Source organism: Columba livia, chromosome 2 (genome assembly GCF_036013475.1).
Source record: "Columba livia isolate bColLiv1 breed racing homer chromosome 2, bColLiv1.pat.W.v2, whole genome shotgun sequence".
Classification (NCBI taxonomy): Eukaryota; Metazoa; Chordata; class Aves; order Columbiformes; family Columbidae; genus Columba; species Columba livia.
The window spans coordinates 118384188-118402355 of record NC_088603.1 but is presented as its reverse complement, the minus strand read 5'-3'; the positions used below and the strand labels follow the sequence as shown (position 1 = coordinate 118402355).

Genomic DNA, 18168 nt, shown 5'->3' with positions numbered 1-18168 from the left:
TCTAACTATGAGAAAGCTCCATCACAAATTTTAAACACAGACATCAGTGACCAGGTAGCACAAAGAAGTCTCTCTTGAAGCTGAGTGGCAAGCCACGTGCAACTTGTGACAGCCATATAAATTCCTTAATAAAACACAAGACGGTGTGTTTTATTTTGCCACGCTCAAGTACTAACACTATGTCTCTAAAGGTGAACTTCACGTGAAAGGGAATGTCACTTTTAAAAACACTTTCTCAGCTATTATCCCCATACTTAAACTGCACATATATATGCACACACACAGAGATGCATGCGTACAATACTGTAATTACTGTATATGATGGTTACTTGAAAAAGCATGGAAATTACAGTTCTTTCACTACCTGCTGCTTTCAACAATTGCTTTCCATATATTTTTGGGTTTAGAAGAAAAACAGGAAATTATTGGACTTTCTCAATACCTTCAAGAAGAAACATAATGCATCACAGTTTCTCCATTTACAAAGAGAAACCAAATTTTGCTATCTGACAAGAGTAAAACTAAGTCTGTGAATTGTCCCTTAAAAAAAGAGAATTAAAGCTTAAAACCTGCAGGATATACTTGCAGGAAACAAGTGCAACAGAATGATGTTAATGGCAGGTTAGAAACATTACTGGTGAGTATTAGATTGCAGTCTAGAAAATGGAAAGTACTTCCATTTCCAAAACAAGAAAAGAAAATTACTAGGCATTATAAAATATAATTATCAGATACGTCAATGACACTGTTAAATCCATGACAAAAATATGGATGAAAGAACCAACTCACAGTGGTGTTTGCACACTGCCAGACATCCAGGATGTCAAGTCTAGCTGTAATACTTCAGATCTGGCTGAAGTATTACAAAGCTAACCTGATTTATTTTTCTGGAAGTAGTCACTGAAAATACTTTCTAACGAGTTCTAATACAAATTAAACACTATCCTAATTAACATTTATGCAATGGAGCACACAAGTAAACATTTTTCTGTCTTCAGCCTCACTTTTAAATCATTTCTCTCCCCTCTGTCATCCCCTGCTCCCTGAATTAGAAAGCACGTCCTAAGAACAAAACTCATGGTTGTTCGCACCATGCAGCTAAGAGGAGAAAAAAGGAATACTGTGTATTGAAATGAAAACTCCCATCACAGAACATGATGCTATCTGCAGCTGCAAAGTCTGCCACAGCTAGGCAGTAGACGCAGAGAGCAATATCACCAGCAGAACAGGGCATGCAGAGAAAGCTGTTCACAACCCAAGTATCTGTGCCACAGCACAGAGAAGAAAGTGGTACAAATAAACTATAATATATTTAAATGAACTGACATGCTTTACTCTATGTATAACCTGCCCAACTACTTTATTCCAAAGTTTAAATTTTTTGTACATAATTTATACTAAGTGCTATTCCATACTCAGATGAAATTCAGGATAAAATCACCAATTGATTTAACTGAAATAGGATTAGATCATGTCATTTTGTCGGAATGACCTCAAAGAATTTTCATTACGGCACTTGAAGCTGACAGATGGTTTCTTGTGTTTGAACTTACCTTCACTACTACTGTCCTCTAACAATAAGTCACATCTGCTAGGTGATACCTCTGTTTTGAAAGCATGACTTTTTTTGCTGTGTAACCTTGAAATCAGTGTTTTACTTTCATCATCTGAAAAATCACTGCCACTAGAGGTCCATATTATGTCCTCAGCCTCCTTAGAGCTTTCAGCAGCAGCAAATCCTATTAAAAAGAATTGTAAGGTGTTAGATTGTTACATAAATATGATATTGTTAAACTTAAACGTCTTAAAAATTAAACTATTATTTTTGAACTGGAAAAAAAAAAAAAATCAGTTCTGTCACCAGGCATCAGACATGAATACTGGAACATGAACTCACACGTATTTCTTACACATACCTGCATTATTTTCCTTTTGGTTCTCCACAATAAATGCTAATGCTTCATTTTATACAATGAGTCTGTCAACCAGTCCTTCGGCAGAGAGAGGACAAGTAATGCCTGTCTGACATACAGTCCTCTACATACAGTCCTAATGCTCCAACATGTGCCCTTTCAAAACACTAAGTGGTTTAAATAAAGACTGTCCTTAGAATTCTGGGTTTAGGATTTCTCTGGCTTTATACAACGAATAACAAACGAATAGAAGTATGCCATCAGTAGAGATGACTTTCTAGTTTTGTCTCAACAGAAAAAAAAATCTAAGCTTTTCAGGAGTAATGAAGAATAGCTGTTGTGTTTTCGAAGTGTGACATTTAAATTCAAAATACCTTTCTCCATCATTTTTAATACAAAAGCAAGGAGAAAAGGACTAACGCTTTACAGTGGACCACGCAAAATTAGCAACCATAGGAAGGCAGAATTTTCCACTTCCTAAAACTACTGAAGTTTTTTAGGTAAGTGAGAAGTTAGACACTTACTGGGGATTTGGAATTAGGCAGGAGGGCCCAAAAGAGAGAAACACAACCATGTCTCCTCTTGCAAACAGAGAGGTTCTTTTCAGAAATCTGGAAAAGCATGATTTTGAACCCCAAAAGGTGCCCAGTAGGCCCCTTCCCTCCAACAGAGGCAGCACAGCTGCTAGAGCAAGCACAAAGACTGAAGAAGCCACTGCAGCCTCTTTTCCTTTTTTCCTTTGGACTCAAAAAGGGAAAGAACTCAGTCGAGTCAGTAAGTCCTCCTCCTCCTCATTATTATGCCTAGAGTTCTTTTTCTGTAACAATATTAAACAGACTTGTGTACACACAGGAGACGGTGAAAGCGGGAGGTTGACAAAATTCTGGTTTTCTATCTGTTGCTCATACCTACAAAACACACATTTTCACTCATGCCTGCATGTCTGTCTCTAGCAGGAGAGAATTATTTCGCCCTCCACCTAGACAGCTAAGGGTTGTTTCTCATTCCCTCTTCTTAAAAATGTGAAGAATTAAAGTATCCTCTCCCTGCCAGAACACACACTATATACACTGTTGGTGATGCCTCCTTCACCTGTTCAAGAGCAATACCTGAAGTGCTTGCAGGTTTGCAGAACGTATTTCTGGCTCTCTAAGTGAACAGAGGAGCCCAATCACAATAGCATCGTGACCATGTCTCTTATCAAAATTAGCTTCTGACTATAACAGAAGAAGGCGGCCACCAATATTTTGAGCCAACTTCTACCTTCATAAAAAGCAAAACAAAGTTACAATGTTCTGACAATGCTAATATGAAAGTTATAACATACCTACTCCACTTTCAGCAGATGTTAACAGTGGTCCAAGATGCTTCTTAATCCTGGATTTCTTATCAGTAGATCTCACAGACTATATTAAAAAGAGACAGGGAGACAGATTTAATCACCAAGACATTAAAGACAATTTTAACACATAGTAACATACTCACAACTGTTTGTTATTCATCCACCACAAATTAGTAGCACAATTTCAAATTAGTTTTTCTCTGTTCTACTGGACTGCTATATAACAACTGAGATAGTAAAGCATGAGAACAGTTAATAGAAAAGCCGAATTTTCATTGTTTTGGAAAATACAAACTTGCTGTGACTGTGAGAAGAATCACATCAGATCTTGTGAAGAACAAGAGCCAGTATTTTCAGCATTAAAATGTTAAAAGTGGGAAGGAAGCGCATGCTTGATAAAGCATGTGCCCTACTCAAAGGTTACAAAAAGAAGCACCCAGTGGCCCTGTCTGTGATTTTATTAAATCACATAAGCTATGCAACACTGTGACTGCCCAGTATCAGAAGAAAAAGCAAAGCAACTTGGATAAGGATCATTGTCAGCAAAATACACTCCTCACTCAGAGCTGGCTGAACATCTCTGCTCATGACCAACAAGACCAACACACAGACAAAAAATTAAGCATAATTTGATATATCATCCAAAAGAGCATCAGCACCAACTTCCACACCTTCAGAGTCATCAAAAAGTAGAATTTTCTATAGTGAATTCATTATTGCAAACATACTCTTCAGATCTGGCAAAAAAAATCTTCAGATACAAACTAGAGTCTTTTTGTTCCATATTTTTTAGGAAATGCAGTGCTCCATCCCATATGTCAAATTACTTTTGTAGCCCTCAGTGTATTACTGAATTTTTTCAAGTGATACCTGCTATCTAGAACATATTAATGTACGCTCAGAAAATTAAGACAATGCCCTTACGTAAACTTGTTTTCCATTTTCATCTGCTTTAACAGATATACCAATATGCTGTTAATTGAGAAACAAACAAGCAACATCTTATAATTCAGTCAAGCATGGAAACTGGTTTAACTGTGAGTTTGCATCTTCTGCACAGTTAAGTAAGCCAGCATTTTACCTCCAGCACTGAAGTGCTCTGAAAACCATCCCCACACCTAAGCCACGCATTGGAAATCGAAGTAAGAGCCACTGATGTCCTGACATTCGATTTTTTCAGCTGTAGGGGTGTCTCATCTGGGAAGGGTGTACATTCTGCATTCCAAAATCGCTTCCGCTACAAGGAAAAATTAACCCATTAAAAACACTGTGTACACATAATTATTTCCAAGTGAACTTTACTTAATCCAGAGCGCCACTTCTTCTGAATACTTACAAATATCAGTTCAAATTTTTAATAAGCTGGGGAAAAAAAGTCTTGAACATTTGCAAGCATTTTTTTATGCAACATTATATAACAACCCAAATGTCGTGGGTAAATTTAATTTTTTATAAGTACACTACTTTCTGTTGATCTAAGTTACATTTGTAATACCTGTTAGCTGCCTAGTGAAGCTGAAAATATTGTCCTGAACAGGAACAGCTGAGGAAAATACATCTTAACTAAATAATTCCTTCAAACTCACGTTTTATCTGATTGAATTCTATGTTATTCAGAGGTCAAACTAGGTAATAACTATTCAGGTCTCTGATAAAAACCAACCAACAAACCCCAGACTCTTTCAGCTTTAAGAACTACATTTGTTCTCACAACCATTTCTTAAAAAACTGTAGACAAAATGTTGCCTTCCTCTTACCTGGGACGCTGGAAGTCATTTGGACTATTAGATAAATCACAGAACAGGATGCTGATTAGCATCCAGTGCTAATTCCATACAATGGATTTTAATGTCTGAGAATAGCTGAAGCTGAAAGAATTGCCTGTTACCACATCCAAAGTTATTGTTTTAGGATTCTACCCCAGTTTATACATATAAATTGATCTTGAGCACAATAAACATCTTGGCCCACTCTGCTACTGAAACTTATCTTACAAAATGCCGACCATATTATCTGCCTGAATGTATCTTTCTTCTTTTCATACACTTTCTCAAGCAACTACAGTTCCTCTCTGTATTTAGGGATTACTCCAAAGTTATGTTAACCAGTACATTTTCAGTCAGGCTGGTCAATCAGGACTGTAACATACACTTTGAACTATGAAACATATGCAAATAAAAAAAGTCTTTGGTAACTTTTGTCCATTTTGGAACTGATAATGTGTATGTCTTTCCTCTACATATTTTGAGTGCCTGCAAGAATGGAACAAGAACTCTCCAAGACCATACAGTGAGCAGCATCCCGATTCACCCCTCCAGTCAGCCGGTCCTATTGTCGCGTGGCATGAAGAAAGTAAAACAAATGGGCTTTGCAGTTTTCTCTGGCAGCAGCTGGCCTTGCTAAAAACCTCTTCTAAAACCGCTGCGGGTGTTTACACCGCAAAGCAGCTACCACAAGAGGTCACTATCACCAAGGTCAAACTGCTCCCACAGATACATAAATGAGAAGTACAACCTTGAATCTGATGTGGTATTAAATAAGGAATCAAAAGCACTTTAATAAGGACATGATGTCAAGTAAGGAGGCCACAGCGGTTTAAACAAGAAGGGTTAACGTTATTCCACCAAGAGAATTTAAATCCTGCTTTCCTCCCAGTGGAGATGCTGGCCCACAACTCCATTTGCAGCTTAGACATGAATGTCTGCATTGCGCTGCCCTCTTGGTAAGTACTCCTGGCTCTGCACAGAGGAAAGTGTGGATGAGGAAAATACTAATAACTGAAACACGTCAAGACACATTTTTTGCTTCTGTGTCCAAATGTCACGGCAAGGCCTTACTCTAGTTGGAGACATTCACTTCACCTCCGCATTCCCCAGAGTGCGAGACTTCTGCCAGGCCCCAAGTCAGCAGTACAGCCAGCACAGCTCTAGTTTGATTTTTTAATTTTGTTTTTGTTTGGTTGGTTCGTTTCATGGGGTTTTTTTTCAACCTTAGCCAGTGCAGGAAGTCTTGCTTATACAAATGTTTTCACAGCTTCGAGATGATTTTGCAAGATGCACTTTACAGACAAAAATTTACAGTGTAAAATGCAGTTCATCTAAGCTTGTTTCTTAAATGGGACACTCCAGTTTTGAAGAATATATATGTGCCAAAAAGAGCACTACCATTTCAGCACGGCTTTACGATACACTGCTTTTGATGGCCAATTAAAAGAGCAAACAGTTGCAAACAAGTGAAAAAGCCACACAAATGCTCATTATTATAAAAAACAAGGCTTTGTAATAGATTTATGTTGTTAGGTAGCCAAATAAACACAGAACTAGATACGACTCTGTTAAGTTTCTCATCCATGTTCTTCTGAAAATCACTAAATATCTTGACAGACACAGTCTCTCTATTTCTCTATGCTGTGCAATACCAATGGAGCAAGGAAAGAGCACAGCGCAAGAGGCAGGCGATGAGCAGCAAAATGTGGCAGCTGAGGTGGTGCACAACTGTCAGGATCTGGGAAGGGAATGCCATATAAAAACAGGTAGGATAAAAGCTACATGCCAGTTCCATCTCCCTAGGTAAGAAGGGTTAGGGTACATATGTAGAAAGGGTATGCTTACAGCTGACAAGGTAAAAAAAAATGCTAAAATGAGTAGAACAAATAGCTGGTTTTATGCTTAGATGGTACAGATGGTTATGCTTATATTTAGATTGTTAGAGTGCAGCACGAAATGGCACTGGGAATGCCTTTTAAACAGCTGGGAATATTCCTTCAGAGGCACCTAGACAATCATGTCTGTGACAGGCAAAAAGAGAGTTTTAATAGTTAATGGCTGTTAACAACAGAAGAGTGTTATTTAATCCTCCATTCCACTATCCTGGGTAAGGGCAGCGCTGCTCAGGTTTTCAGAGCAGCAGTACCAGGATGTCTCAGTGCAGGTGGCCTCATGATAGACCAGCCCTTCCCCACTTGTGCTTCCCAAGAGCTCAGCACTCGCCAGACCCCGTGCAGACATGGTGATGAGGAACCAAGCAGGCAGAAAACTTCTTTGGGAAGAAGCACTAGTTATCTACAGCTGGCACAGTGACGGAAGAAAGGATACAAGGACCAGTGGGACCACTCCAGCAGCTGCTTGACACCATGTCAGCTTAATTACAACCTGAAAAACCGTCAGTACTGACAGGTCTGCTTAATTACCTCTCTGTCTCGCCACACACATCCTGCTCCCCAGATACAGGATAATCTAACAGCTTCTGCTACCACTACACAGAAATTTATAGCCACTACAGTTACTGAGAAAAACTGAAAAGTTCCTGAAGTCCCAGAACAAGTAAAGAAATATAGCCTCTACACAAGATGTTCTTCAGCTACTGCAAGTTTCTGGCAGATACCATTTGGAGGTAAGAGAAAGAGAAGGACTTACAATTGTTGATACTGACGGTTCCATGCCTTTAATGTAGGTACCTTCCCACTATTTCCCACATCCTACACCACCTTAAAAAATAAATAGTAAAAGAACAGTCCCTAAAGACAACCCTCCTCATCCCAGACTCCATGAAAATTTATATCTCTCCATATAAATACCTGACATGAACTCTGGAAATTGGACCTACAGCTTAAATCCACAGTTACTGAGCAGGAGTTTGTCACAGTAGCACTGCATAGATGCATATATACTTACGGGTGCATGTATACAGGTACATACACACATACACCAAACACTTTTTTAAAGAAAAATATGCCATATAAAATGTATATAGTTTGAGCATGCATGACATCTGTGTGCAGATATAAAACACACAAATGTATTTTTATTAAAAATTTGTAATAGGAATGTTGTGTGCAATAGAAAAGTGTTACAGACATAGGTATATAACAAGTTACAAGTGCAGTTCGGAAGAAAAAACTCTCAGGGACACAAATGACACCAGGGAGTTCCCTCTGGATGACGACTACAATGCAAAGAACTGAAGAGAAACACAGTGACTGCACTTTCCACACCCAGCTAATGTCACCACGCTCCAAAGGACAAATGCACTACATCATCAGGGAGGCCACGTGCAATGGAGCTGGGAGCAGCTCTGCGAGGCATCTATTCAGTTCTTTGCCTTCAGGGATGATGGATGGTTCCTGTGCCAAGGAGGGGACCTTCATCCTGTCCCTGCAAGGCCACCAACGCAGGGGCTGCTGCTCCCTGACACCCTGGCACAGAGGAATACACCGGCTGGTGTACAGAAACAGAAAGGTTTAAAGGCTCTTTGCTTCTACTCCAGCCCGCTTCAAGGCAACAGAGAAACTCATGTCTTAAGAAACTTGTTTCTCTCAGGAATAAATATTTCTAATGAAGCTAATCTAAAGGCCATGCTGTTCCCAAATGAATGCGGCAACAACAGTGAGTTCTCTTAATCTCAAGTCACAAGGTTAATCATAATCTTTTCCCTCTGGCATAACAATGGGGCATACAACAAATATCTTGGGTAATTTATTAATGTTATGCATGCAGTGTCTAGAAACAAGACATTGGTATTAAAAAAGAAAAATAAAAAAAATCACTGAATCAGGCTTGAAAGTGCTAGATTGTGTAGACCTGGCATACCTCATGAAAAAATAAAGATTAGAAAACAAAGAGTCAGGCAAAGAATCTCGTGGATTGTGTAGAGCATCTGAAGACAAAACACGACCTCTGAAATTTTGAGCTAAAAAAGGAGAGGCTAGGCTGGCTACCTGATACAGAAATTGCCTGTTGACCTCTGTTCACTGCATTCTGTCTCTGGAGCAGTTCCTTCTATAGGAGTGAAAAAAATCAAATTACTCCTGCTGGTGGAATTAGATCAAGCCCTCCACGTCAAAGGCATGGCAAGTAATCCTTCCCCCATTTCTCCTTTAGTTATTTTCAGGGAGGTAAAGGGTAAGTCAGCCTACATGGGTGTGAGAAAAAAGGAGGAACACTCCGAAAATTCAACAAATCTATGTAAGGATTATGCAACAGACTACTAAAAGTATAGGGCCAGGGGGCTAGATTTGACTTTTAAATAGACGGTCCTGTAGGAAACAATCATCTTGCCAATATAATAGGCCCAGGCAGGATCTCTCAGCAAAGCATATTTTATTAACAATAAATACAGTAACGAGTTTGCATTCTGGGATTAGTTCGAAGACACTTTGTTTTACATTAAGGATTCATAGTCTGATGTCTCTCAGTCCTTCCCCCCTGCTGGCGTCAGGTGCCAGATCAGTTGTAAAAACAACATTCCTTTCTTAAACTTTCCTTACAGTCCTATCTAGAACAACTCCACTCAACCAATCTATACTTATGCCAAATATTTGTATCCCAGAAGGACCCTGTATGAAGTCACTGGGGTCATATGTTCAAAGACTACTCACCACACAACCCTTTACACTCCAGATAATCCCATTTCTTTGGGCTGCTCCACAAAACCACGGAATGATCCCCCAGGAAAACGTGACCAGATATATTATCTACCTCATATGCAAGTGACATTTCTTTGACACTTCACATTCTCTAACACAAAAGACAACATAAACTGAAGGACAAAAACAATAACAAAATGTTTCACTACATGAACTCCTCCTGCTATGGACATGCAAATCCAGAAGTTAGCCATGTCACTAAGGCATCACTCAGAAGTATTTCAATACAATCATCGCATTCTTCTCTAACGCAGAGCAGAACAAACACCAAAGGGCTGAAAATAGCGCTTCTAACTTCCAGAGACTTATTGTGGGTTTTTTAAACAAACAAACAAAAACCCTGAGAAACAAACAAAAACAAAACAACGACCACACCACAAACCTTTTGGAGGGAACAATTGCAGAAAAGCACACAAAAATATCAAACACAGACCGAGAGCCAATCTTTCACTTTTGTCCTCATATACTTCATGTAAAAGTACTCATAAACTAAAATAAGTAAGTCTTGTGTTTTAAGAGCCCAATTTTAAGACAGCACAAAACTGAATTTGACAGCAGGCATCCCATTTTCAGCAAAACTCAGTGTTCATGCCAGTAAGTCCTGAAAGCATAATTACTGTTTTTAGTGCCTGGATAGAAAGTGAAGTTTTAATTTAATATTAAAACATCCATGCATTTTAAACCTTCAAGTGAGGATTTAAATAAAGGTTGCAGAATTAAAACAGTCTGTGTTTTTTTTCAAGCCGAGATTTTCTTGTTTTGGTATGAAAACCGGTACACATATTTTTCAAAGACAATTCACAAGGATACCTACGATCCTAACTGAGAAAGGACCTCATCAAGTTGTAATCATTCATTAAAAAATCTGGACTGTATGACCACAGTCACAATGACCTGGCACACTGCTTTCCATCCCATCAGTGTGCATTTGGAGAGGGAAAAAAAACCAAAACACTCAAAACAAAAAACCCCAACAACATGAAAATACTTTTCCTATTGATAGTGATGTGCTGAGATTGGTATTTTTAAAACACAGTTTAAAAATCTTTCTTTGTGTTCACGATTTTTACTACTCTTAATAAAAGGCTATTCTCATTGACTGATATGTATACACACACACATATATGGATATAATCTTACCATTTGAACATCGGGGTTCTTTTTAACCTATACGTGCTTATTCAAGCAACAGTATAAATTACTATATGCTTACAAGAAAACAAAACCAAACACACATACACAAAAAAACCCACCACGCACACACACACACACACACAAAACCACACAATAAAAACCCACCAAACCCTTATGGAAAAAGAACACTATCAAAATGTACTTTATACTCATAACTGGTGCCAATCAGTTAGTTAGACAGAAATCTGCACTCTATCAAAATGGTTAAAATAGATGTGTTTTAGAAAAGCTTACACAAAGTTAAGTTATCCAAAATGTTTAGGATACAATAACAGCATCATATCTTTTTGTTATTTATCAGGTTGGTTTGTTTTGTAAAATGGTTTGATTAACAATAGTCAGCACGTGGAGAAGACCGCTGCCCTTTCACATGATCTGTATAGTTTTCATTGATATAATAATGAGAAACATTATCTTTGTCTGCAAAAGAAACTACTGTTATAATAAGCTCTCATGACATTGCAACAAGAGCTGGTTCAACCTTGGCAGTGGGAGTGTGTAGGTTTTCACTAGTCAAGAACTTCCAACGCTTTTAGAAGAAAATATATAGTGTCAGTCTTACAAAGTAACGTAAAGGAACTATAGTTATTTTAAGCCTGTCGTTGACATTTTCTTCTATAAAAATACTTTAAAATGTAGTTACATTTAAAAACTAGTGTAGCATTTTCACATCATTTTAACTATATGCTAAAAGGAAAACAAAATGTTTTACAGTCCAGACCTATCGTTTGAACTCTATTAGCTTTTACAGAGCAAACATGACACTTGTAGCCTCTCTTTCAGCAGTACCTCAATATTACCATAAGCGCTGCAAATCGGACAGCATCCTGATCGCTACCCTGCAAGTAGCACCAAACGCACCAAAGTGAGGAGATCAAAATAAAGCGCATGTGGCTTCTCCCTCTACTCCCGTTTATGCCCAAAGCTACTTGAAAAAATAATATGAAGGCTAGCAATTTTGTCAACTCTCTTCTCCTCTCATAGCTTTACTCCCCCTGCACTTTTCCCCGGACTGTCACCTAATAAAAAGGCTGAATTACACCTTCCCCACGGTACGGCTGCGCCTTCACTGTATAACGATGAAGAAAACGTCAACGCCGCGCAATCGAGAACACCCCGAAGGCGGTGAACCACAGAATCACAGAATGTCAGGGAGTGGAAGGGACCTCAAAAGATCATCTAGTTCAAACCCCCGTGCCGGAGCGGGAACACCTAAATGAGGGGCCCGTTTTCCCGCCGCAGTGCAGCCGGTCGCCAACACACAACTCCCGCTCTGCAACCAGCCGGCGGGAACTCCCCGCCCCCGCGGGCCGAGCCCAGCACTGAGCTCCGCCGGGCCGCCTCCGGCAGCCGCAGACTCCGCAGCCTCCCTGGGCAGCCTGTTCCGGTGCCCCGCCACCCTCACCGTGAAGAAGCGCCGCTTTCCCCCCCCACCTCCCGCCGGTACCTTCCTACTGGGCATCGCCCCCTGACAAGGCAGCCACGTCCGCAGTCACATGGCGGGGAAGCCCCGGGGAGGGGGCGTGGCAAAAGGGAACCCCCTCCTCCCCCCAGCCCGCTCCCAGCGCGGGAGCCGCAGGCCACACCCCCAGGTCCTTTCCAGCTTTGGCGCCACGAGAGCCGCGGCTTCTGATTGGTGGAGCGCGGCTGACGCCGCGGAGAAGGCAGAGGTTGCCGAGTTGCGGGAGGAGGTGGTGTGCGCATGCGCTCTGCGGGGACCGCTGCAATCACGGCTTTGCTCTTCCTCCGTTTTTGGATGGCGAGGGGTCCGAGGTCCCGAGGGGCTGCAGCTCTGATTCCTAAGGGGACGGTGTAGAGAATCACACACAGAGTCACAGAATGTTCGGGATTGGAAGGGACCTGGAAATATCATCTAGTCCAGTCCCCCTGCCGGAGCAGGAACACCTAGATGAGGTTACCTGTTGCGCTTTGTCCTGTCATTGGTTGTCACCGAGAAGAGCCTGGCTCCATCCTCTGACACTCGCCCTTTACATATTTATCAACATTAATGAGGTCAAAAGAATGGTGCTGTTGGGCACCACAAGGAAATAAACAGAGCACAGGAGTCTGACCACTGGCCTACACACTTAACCAAGTAGCATCTAAACGTAAGGCAAGACACTATGAAAAATGCATTTACTGTTAAGCCATTGGGTGCAAACACAGGAGGTTGCACTTAAATATGAGAAGAAACTTCTTCACAGTGAGGGTAACAGAACACTGGAACAGGCTGCCCAAGAAGGTTGTGGAGTCTCCTACTCTGGAGACATTCAAAACCCGCCTGGACGCCTTCCTGTGTAACCCCATCTGGGTGTTCCTGCTCCGGTGGGGGGATTGGACTGGATGATCTTTCGAGGTCCCTTCCAATCCCTGATATTCTGTGATTCTGTGATTAAGATTAACTCCTGAAACAACAAATAAGGTGATAAATTTCCGGGTAAAATGGGTAATGTCAGTGCCAAGATGGAGGGACTTGGAATTGAAACTGCTTTGAATTGACCATCTTTTCTAGAAAATGATAATTGCAGCTAACTGAAGGGAAAAAAAAAAAGGACTGATGATCTTGGAAAACAATTTTCTGATGAAGGTGGAAACATTGGCAGAAAAGGGACAGATAGGTTATTTTTCATTGCGTTTGCATGTTCTTGAGAACATTGCTTCGGCTGTCAGTGCTGCTATTAAGAATAATAAACAATCCTGGTAATAATAATCATAGTAATAATTGCATCTCATAGCTTAATTAAAATTTGTAAAGCACTTACATTTTGACAGAAGGTACTGTATGATTGCATTTTTTATTATTAAACCCTAATTACATATATGTACGTCTATAGTTTACAGTTTGTATTTTTTCCAAGGTACCCTGTGGCCAATACCCATCTCACATTCCCTTTATAAAACTGCCACTAATTAAAGTAAATTTTGCAAAGAGAAGAGAGCCAGGAACATCACCATCCAAACCCCATACTGCCTTTCATTGTTATGTTCAAAACAGAGTTAAAAGCACCGTGTTCTCTTCCTTCCAAAAATGTGTGGTATTTCTTCTGAAATTACCAGACTGACAAATTAATTCTATTATATATAATCAAACTGGTTTTCTTTGATATTTGAAGCAGGATGTTGTTGCACCATTCAGTTAAATAGGTTATGTTTGAGCTAAATCACAGAGAAATACATGGACCACAGAAGTCTGATCTGCTTAATGAGTCTATATTATTCTTTTCTGGTCATAAACTTCTTCCAAGGATTCCAAGATGCTCGCCCCTGCGAGGAACTTCTGTAGAATCCCAAGAAGGTGACCCAATCAGTAGGTTCCTTTGTTTGTTTTCGTGTTGTCCATAAAAAAGTACTGAAACGACATGGAAACGGGTCTGAAAACAACCCTGTATATTAGGAATTAAAATAGACCTGAGATTGTTTTTTAAAATAATGTTTTTGTAGAGAAAGAATAGTAGATGCTGAGCTTCTTGACAAAATCTGAGGTTGCATGATACCTGTAAGTTATTCCTCAAGTCTGTTAAAAATTTCTGTGCATTATACTTTTGGAAAACAGAACACAATTAGCTATATAATTTTTGAAGAACTGTTTTTTCATCTACATATACAAACATGTCTGTGTTCTCACAGGCCTAAATAATAGCTTGAATCTGCTCTTTTATCAGATTGGCTGTGTTTGTGCTCAAGATCAAATTTGCTGCTGCTCAGGGAATGTTTTTACTTTTTGTATTTTTGTTGCATAAAAATTCTATGAAAAAGACGAAATCTCTGTTAACAATAAAACTGTTTTTCTTCATTGCCATCCAGAAAAAAAGAGTATTTATCTATTGGTGGTGCTGTTGATTGCTCTGGTATTTCTAAATCCATGTGTAGAAATAACTTCTCTCTCAAAGAAAAACAATGTATTTTATACAAATAAATCAAAATATAAAAAGGCTTAAATTACTGAAGTTTGGAGAATGTGGTTTTTATCGATTGAATGTGCTTGTCCTTCATTCTCACATGAGTTTTTGGATTAATTTCCTCTTAATGGAGCATTAAGTTACAACTCTAAAAGCTTTCCAGTGTATAAAGCCTGGTAAGGACAATGTCAAATTCAAACATAAAGGTTGTGGGTTGAGTCATTTCCGTAGTAAAGTTTTAAAAGTCACAAATATCCAAGCCACTTAATTGGGTGAGATAGAGGAGGAAAAAAAAACTTGTTATGTATTTTAGGGTCTGTTTTTCAAGGTCATCTGGATTTTTATGGATCTGTCAGGTATTAAGGAAATTACTTGTGTGCGTGCCACCATAACTTGGTTATGGTTTGACTTTGATAGGGTTTGACTGTAGGTTTCTGCACAAGCCAAAAAATAGGTTCCTTTATGAAAGTCAAACCCTCTTTGTTAAGTTCCCCACCCCTCATGCAATAATTCGGACCAACAGTAATAAAGAGGTCTGGAGTCTTCTTGCTTTTTATTGGTTTGATTTGTTTGCTGTTTCATTACTAAGAGATTGCTATGTTGTCATATTCTTACATAATATTACACCCTCCCAGGTTGGTTTTGGCCGATTCTGCAGTTAGCTCTTCAGCCTGTTGTAATATGGTTGTTACAGTTCATATAGCATGATCTATAGGCTTTATCTACTCTAGCTGTTAAAGCTGCTAGCTTTTTCTGCTCTGTTATTAATGTTTAAACTCTTAGCTCTAAGTTTCAACTACAACACAGGCAAGAGGTGATCCCAAAGCCTAGGCTAGATCCCAGGCAGATCCCCAGTCTAGACCCAAAGTAACGTTTTCTTTGGCAGACTGTGTTACGGTTTGGTGATTCCAAGCTTCCTATGGTTTCCTAGGAAACAACATGAAACACTTCAGTCTTTTTAATCCCAAAGCTGCAGTGTCAGTTCTGATATAAACTAAATTATACCGTTTCACAGTATGTTGCATGGCTATGCTGAGGCAAGCTGTAGACTTGTGGAGAAAAAAAGAAACCTCAGGGGATGCCTAATTTCAGTGAAGCAAATGGAGTTAAGTTCTTACATTCATACAAATAAAAAATTAATAGCTGATCGTTTAAGAATCAAAAGTAAAAATAGATTTTAAATGAATCAACATACCCGGGCAGCATCTTTTTACCAGCCCTTGCCCCTGGGCCATAAAGCCATGAGGGGCTCCAGCCTTGGGGGCTTCCCCACTTGCCAACCAGAGCAGGGTGGCTACAAACTGGGCACAAGCCCGGTCACCTCAGCATCCCACCACCAAGCACTGCATATTGTATCTCGTGATGAATGACATTTTTATGTCTTCTGCTATTTCTTTGTGTTCTGTGCTATAAAAGAAATATGAGTACATAACTTTCTGACAGACGGTAACATTTAGGAGGCGTATTTGCCTACTTTTTATAAAATGTCTCTGTAGTTTAACAAGAGAAGTGCAAAGAAAGTAAGACTTTCCAAGCTGAAACTGAACATCTATCATCAAAGTACTCTGTTTTGGCTCTAAATGGTGAAAAAAAAATGCAGGCACATATTTAGGGCTGGAAAAAAGTGGCACTTTTTAAACTTCAATCGTTAGACCAGTTTACTCCTACGAAAGTTCTTCCTGTTATTTTAATTCAACAAGATTTTAAAATTACTGATGTACTGATAACACCACACTTCATATGTTTTAGTAACTTCAGAAATGGAATTTCCTCTTTTAGGTCCAGTATTAATACTACTTTAGCACAATTGTTTTTGTCATGACCATAGCGTACCCTTGTGTTGAAGACTTTGCAAAGACTGTTCTTGAAAAACCTTAAGTAATGCGATGCCCAAGGAAGAAGATGTTGAAAAGTGGATGGGGTCTGCTGACTATGTACAGTCAAGAAGATCCTTTCAAGTTCAGAAAGTTCATCTTAAGCATTGCTAAAGCCCAGCATATCTGTGCTGCAGAGAGAGGGGATTCTTGTGCATCCATGCTATTTGAGGCTGGCAGGAGGGAGCTGGCGTAATCCAAAGCAGAGCTGGGAAGAAGGGAACTGTGTAAGTGGTGTGGAGTGCTGTGGCCAGTGCTCAGCAGGCTTTCCCGGTAGCCAACTGGAAGGGGGCAGAGCAGAAGCTGAGGTGCTGCCCTGTGGTTGTCCTTGCTGCTATCAGCCGGCTCCCTGGCCTGGGCCAGGCCCTGCCAGCTGGCATTCTCCCAGCACTGTGAGGAGATAACACAAGCCAGGACTTGTTTTCAGTAGGCACTATGGACGAGGCTGCCCTGACTTGGAAGAGAGTTTAATTATATGGTCACGAGATGTACCATGCCGCTTGCCCTCAAAGCCCAAGAATGGATTCAAGCCTGGTTTATTTATTAATAGAGTATATTGACTAGTGACCTTTATGTGATATTTTGTCTAGGACTTTTTCTTTCATCATCATGACAATATGGAGCAAACCTCTAAGGAGCTGTGATCTGCAGCAGAGGAAATGAGGATTAAGCTGTGTGTTTAAAGAGTCCTCTGTGATGATGAGTCCCACAGGTTCATCTCAGGAATACCTACCTTCAGATTCCAAAATTTGTCGTAAAGCAGCTAAGAACCAAAAGGTACAGCTGTGCATTTCCCCAAACCAAGACTCTGCTTTTTTCCTGCTACTTGTGATACCCTGTTTTCCTGAAAATAAGACCTACCCCAAAAAATAAGCCCTAGTATGATTTGTCAGGATTTTTGAGGATGGTCAAAATATAAGCCGTACTCCAAAAATAAGCCCTAGTTAGAGTTTGGAAAAAAGTCAATTTAAATAGTGTCCAGACAGCTATACATGTAAAAAAGTTAAATTAATTGCCAATGGTATGTAGCAGGACAGATGTAACAGATGTGACAGAATGTGATGACATGACTATATTTGAATAAATATTTATTTTTTGTTCGAGAATAAATGTAGATTGTTGTTCTTGGAAAAATAAGACATCCCCTGAAAATAAGCACTAACGCATCTTTTGGAGCAAAAATTAATATAAGACCCTGTCTTATTTTTGGGGAAACAGGGTACATCTTCTTTAAATGTATCCCCTCACACGTGATGCGTACTTTATGAGCCTGCTTTACTCTGAGAGTAAGGTTGCAAGGTCTCTTCAGTGCTGTGAACAGGCCAGAACTGGGAAGAACTGCCTTACAAGTTACCATTTATCAGTGCAGAAAACACTTGTTGCTGTTGCGCAAGGCAGCAGCTTCTGCTCACTCTACTTTGATGCATGTTCTTTTCAGATCAGATGACTTTTAGTTTCCAGGTAGTAAATGTATAGAGATCACATGGATTCCCATACAAACTGTATCTGCTGGTAACACAGG

The 18168-nt window shown here is 39.8% G+C and overlaps 1 protein-coding gene across 2 annotated transcripts in view; it reads right to left on the bottom strand.

Moving 5' to 3' along the window:
• SPIDR (scaffold protein involved in DNA repair) overlaps window positions 1–12449 on the bottom strand; it is a 212735-nt gene extending 200286 nt beyond the window's left edge. For both annotated transcript variants that reach the window (XM_013368108.3, XM_021292034.2), the window contains exons 1-4: window positions 12321–12449; window positions 4337–4492; window positions 3241–3319; window positions 1554–1739 (exon numbers count right to left, since the gene is read on the bottom strand). In XM_013368108.3, the coding sequence (XP_013223562.2) occupies window positions 1554–1739; window positions 3241–3319; window positions 4337–4492; window positions 12321–12335 (436 nt within the window). In that variant the 5' untranslated portion in view covers window positions 12336–12449. The remainder of the gene's footprint in view (window positions 1–1553; window positions 1740–3240; window positions 3320–4336; window positions 4493–12320) is intronic.
• Between the last annotated feature and the right edge of the window lie 5719 nt (window positions 12450–18168).